General features: G+C 42.2%; 1 protein-coding gene across 6 annotated transcripts in view; it reads left to right on the top strand.

Moving 5' to 3' along the window:
• The first annotated feature begins 98 nt into the window (after positions 1–98).
• fmnl3 (formin-like 3) overlaps positions 99–12,931 on the top strand; it is a 32,392-nt gene continuing 19,559 nt past the window's right edge. For all 6 annotated transcript variants that reach the window (XM_005914738.3, XM_005914739.3, XM_014339154.2 and 3 more), the window contains exon 1: positions 99–759. In XM_005914738.3, coding sequence (XP_005914800.1) covers positions 646–759 — 114 coding nt within the window. In that variant the 5' untranslated portion in view covers positions 99–645. The remainder of the gene's footprint in view (positions 760–12,931) is intronic.

Raw genomic sequence — 12,931 nt, 5'->3', positions numbered from 1 at the left:
ACAATTGGCTTTTCCGTCCAGCTGTATGCAGGCTCACTGCTTACAGATGTGAGGGGCGGGAGGGAGGGAGACAGATTGCAATGACTGACATGCAGTCAGACCAACAGGAGGCATGCCACCCCCAATGCGGGCAGGACTCTAGAAGAAAACCCTGAGCTCTGAGTGGAGGCAACAGCAAAGACCTTAATCAGGATCACACAACAATAATGAATGGAAACACGTCGGAGCCAAGAAAGTTGAGCAGCACCTAAAAGTAACTGTCGGTCGGGTTTTGAAAGTTATCTGTCATTGGGGAAAATTCGCTGTAAGTAATGGATTGGCCAGGCAAGACAGAGGCTACTTTCTGGAAGATGAAGCAGCTGCACTCTTACTTTTAAAAAAGAGACTAGAGTCAAACACTGGCAACTTAAACGCGTGATTAGGGTAAATGGCATTTAGGGACTACTGCAGTGTCAGCTTTTTTCTTCTTCTTTTTTCTTCAATAATCTGTTTTCGGAGAGAAGTGGATTATTCGGATTAAATCGCGGATGAGACTCTCGGAATACTTTGGAGATTTCTTTCTTTTTGCTTCTTTTACTTGGATTATTCTTGTCGCCGTAAGAAGCTGAGGCAAGTTTCAAGTCGACGGCAGGATAAGGCATTAAAATGGGTAATATAGAGAGTGTGGACGGCCAGTCGGAGATGAAGCAGCACATCATGCCTCTGAAGGTGCCCATGCCTGACCCCACCGAGCTGGAGGAGAAATTTGCCATTGTTTTGGTAAGTTAACGGGCTAATAACCGCACTTTTGCCACGGTGCGGTCGAATAATCGAGTAGTAGCTGTCTGTGCTTTGCTTTTAAACTTGTTGAGCTTTTAAACTTGTCGGTGGTGGGTTTATTTTCACTTAAAGCACTGGATCACAGTTATAAACAACCCATATAGTGGACTGTCTTGCTCTTTCTATATATGAAAAAAAGTTTATTTCTTGCTCTTTTTTGTTTATTTGTTATTTATTGTTTATTTGTTTATTTATTTGGACTATTATGGACCAATATGAGCTGCTGATGTATTAAATGAACCGACCTGTGCCGTTCCGTCCCGCCCCTCATTCTCTCCCCACTCCTGCGGTTCTTTTGTCTCTCCAAAAGTCAGACAACTCAGCGTTTGGCTGAAGTGGCACATACTGAGCGCGGCATGGCGAGAGTGGTGGAGGTGGTGGTGTTTGTAGGGGGAGAGGTAAACGGGATTTCCCCCCCTCTCCTCTACAGGATGGAGGACATTTTCCTGCATATCCTTGACGGAGAACATCACAGCATTCTGCGTTTATTTAGTTTAGCCCCTCTCGCTGCAGGCGACTCATCTAAAAAACAACATTTTCTGAATTCCCCCAAAACTCCCACACCCGAAGTATCCTCCCCTCCCCTTTCCTACCTCCCTACACCCTCCACATCAGGCCCGAGTTTAGGCGTTTAGACGCTTTGTAATAGCGAGCGCACCGTCGACACCCACCTCCCTGTCGATCAGCGGAGTCGAACAAGGATGACAGGGTGTCATTTATGCGTCAGAGGGGGCATTTCAGCGTTCAGCACGTCACAAAGCGGGACTTTACGGCTACTTTCTCTTTCAAGCGCGATCGCGTGTCTAGATTCCTTCATTATTCATGCGCTGAAGCGAAGAGGAGATGCTGTAATGAAAATTTGGGTTTTGTTTGGGGTTTTTTTCCACTTAGGTGGGCGGAATGTAATCAGCCAGCAGCTCGACTTTGACTATACAGTTTTAATTTGGGGATTCCACAAAAAGTCTCGTATCTGATGAAAAAATAAGAAAACGTATGTTTCCATCCGTCCATCTTTTTTTTAAATTCAATTTTCTTTTTATGTAAAGCCTCTTACTCTTAAAAGTTTTCCAAATTGTCAGAGAATCCCCCTTAATCTCTTTCACGGCATTTACTTAACGTTTTAATTCAGTTTAACAAACTCAAAGAGTAGTGGCAACAAGTTGTGGTTTTATCAGGGTTAATGTGCAAAACTTGGTCTGAAACTTTCGTTTCCTGCACGCATCTTGTGAGACTGCTGTTCAACCATGTCAGACTTAAACATTGTCGTGCTTGAGTGGTGACAGCCCTCTCATCTTAACAAGGAAGCCAGTAAGCGCGTGCCAGGAAACTTTGAGTTTAGATGGGACAGCCCGGGTGTGCTGGTCGCAAATCATGTCAACATGGAGTCCTTATAGTATGATATAATATTGAGGCCGTGATGAGGGTTCAAATGAAGATTTTACTTCAGTCCACTTTTGTCATAGTAACACAGTAAAAGTCTCGAGCCATCTCTAATTTTTGTATATTTTGCTTCCAAGTAACCTGACGTTGTTGCCATTTTTAAAGCTGTCTTGAACAATATTTCTCCAGGTTGGTTCATTGGTTGAATCTATAAAAAATGCCAAACATAACAGTCTCACAGGCATAAAACAGTATTTTTGCATGATTAAGGTGATCCCAAAAGAGCTAAAAGCTGAAAACATTCACCATAATGTGCAACGTGATCTTAGAAAAATTGAGAAAACAGGTGGAAAAGTTGCAGGCCTAAAAACTCTCTGAAACATGTGGAAGTCACGTGTTTGAGTCGTGACCTGAGAGATGCACCTGGGCTTTCAGCTCAGCCAAATTGCACAAGAAGTGGACTGAAAATCAGCTGCAACAGGTCTTATACAGGTGTCTACAGCCACTGTTAACACACTGGAGAGTTCTGTCATGGAATAAAAACAAAAAGCAGCCAACAACCAAAGAAGAGCTTTGAAACAACCAGGAAGACGCCTGGATAAATATTCATGAAGACAACTTACCAATATTGACTTTCAAACTCTTTAGAATTGCACAAAATCTTTTGCCTTATATACTGCATTCTCATTTATGTCCGTTTCCTATGTTCCTAGCCATTTATAAAGAAGTAAGGGGTGGCTCAAGACTTCTGCACAGCACTGTATCTGAGACAACATTTGAGGGGAACTTTGGTACTGGAACGATCACCAGGACATGTTTCCTTCCTAACTGTTTTAGTCACAGTGTATTACTCACAGGACTTCTTTAAAGTGCTTGTTTGAATACTTCTTCCACCTCCGCCTGGCTCCTTGCCGATCATACTGACACATAACAGCATTCAGCTGAAATCTGAGTAATCCAAGATCTAAAATTGAGACTTTTTTCTGTTTCTATTTATTTTCCTTGTCAAACAGTAGCATCCTAATTTCCCATGGGTGCTTATTTTGTGCTCCTCACTCCACATTTTCAACATTACCACACCCAGCTCTGACTTTCAGCTGTCTAAGGCCCTAATTACAGCATCAAGCACCGAAGATGTGAGTGGATCCTCGCAGCATCACTCAGATGGTCTCTTTCTTGGACCTTCCATGTTTCTGGAATGAAGCCATTATTTGCTTGCCAGAGCAATGAGCAGCCACGGAGCGAAGCTCTCGTATGAGGAGACTAACGCAGCAAGAAGCCATTCAGCCCCTGATTTTGAATGCTGTGCTATATCTCAGCTATTACGACAATTACACACTGTGCTATGCTACAAGCTCTACTACGACAGCCCACGGCATGTCCCTTTGATGCAGATAACTTCTTTATGAAGTGAGTGGCTGTAAAAAAAAAAAAAAAGTCAGAATAAAAAGAACTTCACTCGTCTTTCACATATAAAAACACTTTTTGGGTATTTTTTTTTTATCAACACATCCTGCTTAGGAAAAGTCTAGCTGTTTGAAAGTACTGCAGCACAAATCGGTCCCTGTTATTATGTTCAGCCGTGCAGAGCAGATGATTTCTATGCATGGAGCAGTAGACTCAACATTTCAGTTGTGTTTTCGAGTGGGAAAAGTTTTCAACCTCTCCAGCCTCCACCTCACTCTGGCCCATAATAGCTCCACATTTCCTTTACTTTGTGGGAAAGTGCAACGTTCTTCTATATATTCAAGTCCTTATCAGACAGTGCTTTTCTCTCGGCCCTGCTAGCTGTTTGTTGTGAGATAGCGCTACATCAAAGGCTCCTGATTTTGCAGTTAGAGCTCTTCTGGAAGGCAACCTCATGGCTTGGCTGTCTGGGGCTGGATCCCGAGGTGCACTTCCCATAGTATCATACCGCATGTGCCAAGCATCTGAGACACTTCACATCACTCTTTCTAAACTGAGCTGATTTCTTTCTTCAGCATTTGTTTGCAGAGACATAACTGGCTTCGCTTCAGCTTCAGCGCTCCATAAATGGATATTTTGAAATGGGTAATTTCCCCTCCTCTGGACCACTGTGTTTTCTATGCTTCATGATGGCATGCTGGTGCAAATGGTTGGGACTGCCCAACTCTCTCTCAGACAGAGCTCACAGACATCCCACTGGAATGACAGCAGCCCATAATGATGTCATGGGCTCAGCAGCCTTTGCGAGCGTAGTAATATGCGTGGGCTAATGACTTTAACAGAATTTCTCTACTGTAGATTGTTGAAGGCGGTGGAGGAGGGGCGAGACCCCTGGGTTGGCTTCGACTAGTTCATGCCGTCTGCTAATAAAATGCCTGGGTCAGGTTTAACCGGCTGCATGTGCTAAAAGCATCTTCTCATTCCATCTCCTCTCTTTTGTCCAGCATCTTTAGAAACAGTTTCAGCCCAGTTTTGTGCGGCTGGAAACAGCTGCCTGGTATTTTCTTCCTGTATTTTACAGGGGAAATTGCATTGTAGCCAGTGGTAGTTGTGGTTGGTTTGCCTTACAATGAGAACTGTGTTCCCTCCATGCTGCTACTGGTGCATAACGTTGCCATTAAGTTAAGCTTGCGATACAGATCTTTGTAGACCCCACAGACAGACAAGTGTAAATACATCAAAGCCATATTTGTAAAATTATATCTTGGTCATTGGTAGAATTCTTTTAATAGTTTTGGTTCCTTTTACCCCCTCTTTGTCCTTGGTAACTCTCACTTATCCTTGGTTTTGTACAATTCCAGATGGATATGGAGCCTCTGATTCCCTCACCCAGTCAGTGTTTCCTACCGTCCCATTCCCCGAACTCACTCTCAGTGTGGCTTTGCCCTGCACAGTAACTTTCTCCATATGACTCTGTCTTTATAAAAATAATGTGAGATGAGTGAGTGGCATTTCAAAGCCTGGGATCTTTTAAGGTTCCAGGTTTGTGCACCAATCCACTGCTGGATTCCTGTGGCCTGGTCTAGGCTGAGGCCACAGGAGACCTCAAAAGGAGGAAAATTCCCTTTGAACTGGCGGCCTGCCACTGTTCTTGGTTATAATGGCTTTACCAACATCTTTAAACGCCGCACACATTTTAAGAGCTGTTACAGGAGCAGTGTAGGATTATTTTCACTTCTTGATTGCGCTGGAAACCGCCCTAAACCATTCATCTTGCTCCGCTCAGCTCCCTGTGTCTATTAAACGCTGACATCAAGTTGCGTCATGCGTGGATGTGCTGTTGCAGTTTTTCTTTCGTCTTTTGATTGCTCATGAAAGAGGTTTTGAGATTAAGCAGCAGCAAATGTTGGGAAAACTAAAGAGAAGGTTAGATCTGTGTCATTTGTCAGATGTAGTGAAATGCTGACAATGTAACTCCAGTGCCATGTCTTACATCACTGTTTCTTGATGGGGAAGATCTAAGGGAAGCCGCAGTGTCTGCTGGATTCCACTTAAGAGGAACTAATAGATTCAAGCTGATTGGTGTGTTTATCGGACATAAAACCTAAATCATTTTAATGTGTTTGATGATAATTTGAGTTTTTTTATTTGCCTGATATCCCAATTCCACATTGCTTCTTTTCTCAGAAGGAAAAGCTGCATTAATTATATACATCTGGCTCAGCCACCCACCACTCTGTCTCAGAAAGAAAGGGATTATGGGAATTGAGTGCACACTAATAACTTAGTCCTAGTGCAGCCAAGCAGGTGGGGTGGCGGGATCAGCACAAGGCTATCCACCTGGCTCTCTGCACCCTGAGGCTACAGTTCTCCAGTCTGGTTCTTTACTGCTTCACTTATTCTCTCCTTGTAGTTATTTTGGAAAGCAAGGGTTAAGTTACAGCTGGGTGATATAATATGTACATATAGCTCAGATCAGATTTTTTAAGAAAAAGTTGGCATTTTGGTCACTTGGCTCAATGCTTGCTTACAGCTATATGTGAATACTGACCCCACAGATAAGGGTTGTTAGCATAAATACCATAAAAAGGATCAAGTCTAAGAGGCTACTTTGTTTTAAAGCATGTACAGTACTGTGAAAAAGGCTGTTAACTAGCTTACGTAATTAGAAAAAAAGGTCTGGCTCCCTGGAAACAAAATATACAGACATGAGGGGTGGCTCAAGACTTTTGCACAGTACTGTAAGTCTCTATAAAGTCAAAAGGCTTTGAGGTTTTCTTATTAATGTGTTACACCAATAAAAATGAAGTGTTGTGGTGACAGAACCACGTTAGCTATTTGGTTACGTCAAGCTAACCCTCTGCTCGCTTTAGCTTCACATTTAGCTAACTTACTGATAGTTCAAATAAGTATATTGCCCCAAAATACTATACTATTCTGTACAAGTAGTTTACTTATTAATTTTTTTATTTAAATGTTTTGGGGGGGGGGATTGCATGTGCCGCTAACGCAGCTGCACCAGGGCTGTAGGTTGAAGAAGTGGTTTCCTTTTCAGTACAGTGGGAACTCTGACCTTGCAGCTATACTTTTTTTTTAAACAGATGCTAGGAAGTACAGCTTGATGCTGTCTCTGGTATAGACCTGCCTTAGTAACATGATGAATAATGTCTCATGCTCATCTTCAGTGTCATTTAGTAATCTTCCTTAATGTGCTCATTTCTTACGATCACAGTTCTGTTTTTATGTTACGTCTGAACTTAATGAAATCATATTGAGAAACAATGGGAAACTTTCTTAATAGTTACGGTTATTGATGGGAGTCTTGATTTTGTATTGGTTTTGCTTCTGCTTTATTTTATTTGCACCACTTCTTCTTAAAACATAACCTTCCCTTTGAGGAAGCAATTCCTCCAAGTATTGGTCTGATTCAGAAAACTTTGAAATGTTTCTCCATAGCTCAGGCTCAGATTTGGGCTGGGCATTGTGTTTAAAGGCCACACTGGCATGAGTTATTGAAGCCTTCATGCACCTGCATTCCTGGCATTCACTGTGTATATCCCCTGTTGGCTGGTGTGCTCACGGCTCTTGCATGAACTCACAGGGATGAACTAACAGGATATTTTCTCCACAGCAATAATCTCCTGCTTCCGATTAATGGCTAATTGCCGTATTTTTTTTGTGTCTTCTAACATCACTCATATCTTTGTGGTCGCATTTCCTAGATACGGTAAATAAACTGTACAATATCGGTGCTTCTGCAGTCATTTTACATCACTGTTGTTTTGGAACACAACAACTTCCTGGAGACCTGTAAACAAGTTTGCGTTACACATGAGGTCATATTTGAACCGTTTGGAACATCTGTCTTTAAGATGACCTTGAGCTCAGGACATTTTTGCTGTTATCTCAGGCTCTGACGGTGAATCAGCCTTCAAAGAAGTCTGTGATGATAAAGGCCTCTCATTTCAACCCAGCTATCACTGCTGTCGATCACCGCTGCACCACTACTTAAATAATCAGGTTAACAAAGGGGTTCTGGGAGGTAGCTCCGGGTTTATGAACTGGAAATGGCATTTCTCCAATTTCCTGTTATTTTGTTGAGTGTTGTGAAAAGCAGATTGGAGGGAAAGTTATATCTCTCAGCAGACTGAGCCAGAGGTCAATGACGAAGAAGGGAGGGTTTGAAGAGTGTTCGGGCTAAAGATGGGAAGGCCGGCGACTAGAATGAGGACAGATAAGTGCGAAAGAGGCTGAAAATATTACACCACAGCTGCAAACTGTTGCCTTTAAGTCTTCATCTAATGGGGATTTAACACAATGCTTTTCAGCCAGTGAATCTGTCTGCTCTTATGTGCCATATGTGTGTAGAAATAGAGAAATCAAGAATCAATCTGATAATAATTGAATTGTTTTTTGTCATTTATCAAATTGAAATGGCGTCTACTTCTATTTCCAGCCTAACACATAAATGAGAATCAGCTGCTTTTCTCGGTTTTGTGGCGTTATAGATGAATGGGTTTTGAGATTAGGCTTTAATCTTGTTGAACTAGTTATACATAAAGGGGATTTAAGAAGAGAAGTTTCTAACTGTATTGATTAAGTGTTGGAAAATCGAAAGCAGTTGCAGGTGATTTCCGTATTTGTGTCTTCACTTAAAATACACGCTCTAGGTTTTGCATAGTGAGAATGTGGTTTGCCTGTCGAGACCGTGTTTCCACATAAACGAGGTGCTTTGCCCTACCTGTTACATTAATGTCTTAATAAGAAGCTTGTGACTGTGCCTGCTCATATTTACTTTGTAAACACAAATCACCATCATGAGCGGCGAGCAGGGAGGGGCACTGACCCCAAGAACTTTTGCTGCCCTGCCTTCAAGAAAATGCATCTCCCCCTCTCCGCTCTTTGTCCCTCCTCTTTTCAGTCTGTGTTTGGTAGAACTGGTAGCAGCTGGTTTGTTGGCCCCTCTGTCTTTCAGGATCTTTGTGCAGGACCTACGCATTGTTGCGCTTGCCCGGTTTGGGTTACCTTGCAAAAAGAGCGACAGGTGATCAGATATCTCGTAGACAAAGGGGGGCAGTGTTTTCTCACACTCTGCTCCTCTTCCTGTCAAATCAGTTAAGCTTTACCTGCATACGTAAATACATTGTTTGAGTGAATATGCAATAGAAGACAAATGTTTGTTTTACATGTAGACCAAGACCGACCGATATATTGGATGAGTACCGGCCAATCAGAAATATCGGCATTTGTGATATGTTCTGCTGAAAGATGCTGAAACCAAAAGGTTACTTTTATAAAAAAAAAAAATTGTGCAGAATACAATGCAGAAAAAATACTTAATGTAAATTTAAGAGTGTTTCAGCAGCGCTAATCTGACTCCAGCTTATGTAGACGAGTAAGCTGACAGTGGTGCAGTCAGGCGGGATCTTCACATTAAGTCGCAAAGTAGTTTTTAAACAGATTGCTGGAAAGTAATTAAACGATTTCCCTTCATGATCTCTTTTCAATAGAACATATACATTTTTTAAACCCATTATATTGATAGTGGAATTGTTTTTACTTCTCCAAATATTGCTACTAGCTCCAAACATTACATACTGGTCAGGCTCCAATTACACAGCTACACAACAAATTTAAAAATACTCAGGGCAGTTTTTGATTTCCTGAAGAGTTGAGGAAGTGTCTGCAGCCCAGTGACGACAACAGCTGAGCCACTCATCCTGTCTCCTCTTATTGTGCTTCCCTACCAAGAAAAAGGGAGGACTTCAACGATAGCCCAGGCAGCGACATTCATTAATAAAAAGCTACAGGCTGTGTCACAAACAGCCAGTCTGGTTTATGCTTTTACCACATGTCTTATAAACAATTCTGGCTTGTAGAACTCTATTTCATGTGTATGACAAGTATAATATGTTAGGCAATTATCCATTTGGTTCTGTATGTTCGCGTTCACTTCGGATGTAGTCAGGTTTTTTTAAACCTCTGAAGGAGACATTTATCTTGAACTGTGTCCAGCATATTCTGGTACAGTAGGATTCCGAGTATCACTTTAAATCTAAGCTATGCATTTAATAAGCTTAAGGGAAACACACTTGTGCCAGGTTCTTTATTCATTGTGCTTTCTTTGCCCCCTTGCTGGATGTAACAGTCAGTAGTTTGCCTGTTACCACCCTCCTCACACAGCACCTTTTAATAATGAGGACCAGGTCTTATCTTACCCTTATTGGCTGTTTCATTATCTTCCTTGTGTTACTGGATTATTGAAGGATGTCTCTTGTTCATATACAGCTGTGTTGCTTGGGAGCAAGAGTTTGCACAGAGAAAACGGAAGAATAAGACAACAAGAATGCACATATGAAGTAAAGTGCATGATTTAATGATCGATGGCTTCATGAACAGTAAGAGTAAGTAGCTGATTAGTTTTAGTAGAATCTGTTGAAGGTCATTGACTGGCCGTTGTGAAACAACTGTGATGCATAGACATATTTTTAAAAAGTCCTTGCTTTGTCCTGCAATAGGGTCAGTGTGTCGTCGGCCCTGATTATGGTAGCAATTGAGTTAAGCCACAGATCCCGTTTTCCTGGACCCCACCCTGATGACCAGACAGACAGGTTGGGGGGAACGAGGGCCGTCTGGGCCTCCATGTTTGAACTACGACAGTGAGCTCCTTAGCCACCCACTCATTTTCCTGTGAGATGATGATAACTGTCTGCTCTGTGTAAACCTATCAAAGCAGATAAAAGACACAGACTCTGCATTTCCATCCCACCGACAGACCACAAAAGAAAGAATCACACTGAATGTATCTTCTTAGTAAGTCACTTATTTCAGTTAAAAAAGTATAAAGTGCCAAATCACAACAACAGTCATCTCAGGGTGTTTTACACCATAAGATAAAGACCCTACAGTACAGACAGAAAGGTAAAACTGTCTTTTAACAGGGAGAAACCTCCAGCAGAACCACAGTCAGGGAGGTGCAACCATCTGCCACGACTGGCTGGGGGGTGAAGGGAAAGAGAAGAGACAGAAGAGAAGCGAAAAGAAAAAAAAGAGCATAGGGAGACAGGACAAAACACAGACTAAGGGAAAGAGATGACAAAAATTTAATGACATGCTGCCATGATATATAAACATGTGGGGAGTGGAGAAGAAGTGTTCAGTCCATCACATCAAGTCTTGCAGCAGTCTGAACCTATAGCAGTGTAACTAAAGGATGGTTCAGGGCCACCTGGTCCAGCCTAACTATAACCTTTATTAAAAATGAGGAAATTTTTGGGGCTAATCTCAAAACTTGAGAGGGTGTCTGTCTCCTGAATCCTGAAGAGCTGGTTCCATGGGACCGAGGCCTGATAGCTGAAGGCTTGGCCTCCCATTCTACTTTTAGAAACTCTAGGAACCACAAGTAAGCCTGAGAGCTGGCAGTCTTGCTCTCAAACTGCAGGGTTGCTAATTTAAATCCATATTATCAGACAACTCAAAAAAAAAAAAGAGCAGTTTATCCTGCACCATGTTTTTAGCACCAGTGACTTACAGAGTAAATGTCTGTTGCGTACCTGAGAACAACTTATGAGCAGCATGTTGTCCTCTGCAAGAACAAACAAGTTGAGGAAATTCCACAAGCAGAGCTCTCCAATTAAAAATCTTTTAGTTTTGTGCACACTGGTGTGACGCGCTATCCCAACTGAAAGTGTGAGAGAAACTGAGAAAAGCCGTGGAGGAAACATCTTGTCCTGCTTTCAGACTGGTATCTCTGGGGACTTCTGGTGGGACTTGCAGGTCAATAACGTAACATCGGGCCGATTGTAAATCATTTGGATTAGGAAGCTGTCCAGCGTAGGGCAGGACGGAGTTGCCCTGGTGACTCTAATTTCTCAAAGGTCCATGGGCTCTTCAAAACATCCCCTCACTTGTGGGGGTCTGTGTGTGACTTGAGCGCTCTGCTTAGGACTTCCTGGACTCTCCTTAACCAGAAACATGACCCCATGAACTACTTTAACTGTTGACGCTTTGAAACCTCTGTCATCCTTTGTTAATGACGGAAATGCCTGTTTCAGAATTTATCCCCTCACGGCTGACCTCTGCTCTGCACCATCGAGTTTTCCGTCTTTATTTGTTCACTTTACAGTCATGTACACTAAAGAAAACCAAAAGAAATGTTTTAAAGACAGAACTTTTGCACATCTATGTTATGGTGTCTGCATTTCACTTTTTTTTTTTACCATTTAACTGATTTAACCTCAGTAAATTAACAGTTTAATGCACTGAGATCAAAATGGCTGTGTTTGCAATCTCCACCCTTTGCTCACATTTGGGACCTAACGATTTGTCAGATAGCAGTGACAATAGAACTAGTTCATCTGGTTGTGAAGTGTATCGGTGTTGTGTTCAGCTGGATTTTGCTTTACACAGCACCAGAGGGCATACACTGACCCTGCCCACCAGCCATTGTTAGCGGTTTTCTGTGAGAGGAAAAAAGTTGGCTCAAATGTCAAAGGATGGGAATGGCACAGCACCGAATCAAAACAAAGCTCCACACTGAATCCTTTGTCATGCCAGTCTCAGGTCAAACAAGAAAGGCCATGCTGGAGGAGAGAATATGTGGGCAACGAGCGCCAAAACATTTTTGGCATAGCTGTAGTATTTTCCCTTTAAAACATTCCAGTGATTTCGAAATGATAAAAGGCTCCTGCCCCCTCTCCTTTAGCTTCTTTTAGCTTCTTCTAAACACAGGAAGCGAGCGATAATATCACTGTGGGAGAAAGTGAAATGAAATTAGCTAAATTGGGTTACTTGGCTCAAATTACCCAAATCTGGTCAGAAAGGAAACTTTCCCTCCGCCTTTTGCCCCTCTGTCGCTCACACTGCTATTTATTTATAGTACCCGAGGCTTCAGGTGACAGTTGAACATCATTAAACAGCAGTATGTGATGTGTCCTCATTGCTCAGAATAGCTTTTCGGTGCGTTGAGGGATTCTGGTCATTAATTTGTGTTTAGCGAAATATACTTTCTTTTTTTTTTTACCTATAATCAATTATGTTCCTATTTTTATTTTTTCATTACTAAAAGGAGTATCTGTGCATACATCTGGTCTGCATGTTTTCCAGTAATTCAGAATTAAATTAGTACAAAAAGGAGACCCTGCTCTTAGCCTGCCTCTACTTTCATGTGCACTGACTGAGAAACCAAAGGCGGCTTTGGGGCCGGGGTACAACCCGAAGCGTGTGACCATAGAAAAGTCGTGACTATTTCACTTAACTCTTTACCTTACCATCACAGAAGAGTGTACGATAAAGGAAATTAGGGCTGCTGCTTATGATTGTGTTC

Source organism: Haplochromis burtoni, unplaced genomic scaffold (genome assembly GCF_018398535.1).
Source record: "Haplochromis burtoni strain Fernald_Lab_line unplaced genomic scaffold, NCSU_Asbu1 Contig_9, whole genome shotgun sequence".
Classification (NCBI taxonomy): Eukaryota; Metazoa; Chordata; class Actinopteri; order Cichliformes; family Cichlidae; genus Haplochromis; species Haplochromis burtoni.
Note: the sequence above shows the minus strand (reverse complement) of the source record. Positions and strands in the feature narration are given on the sequence as shown.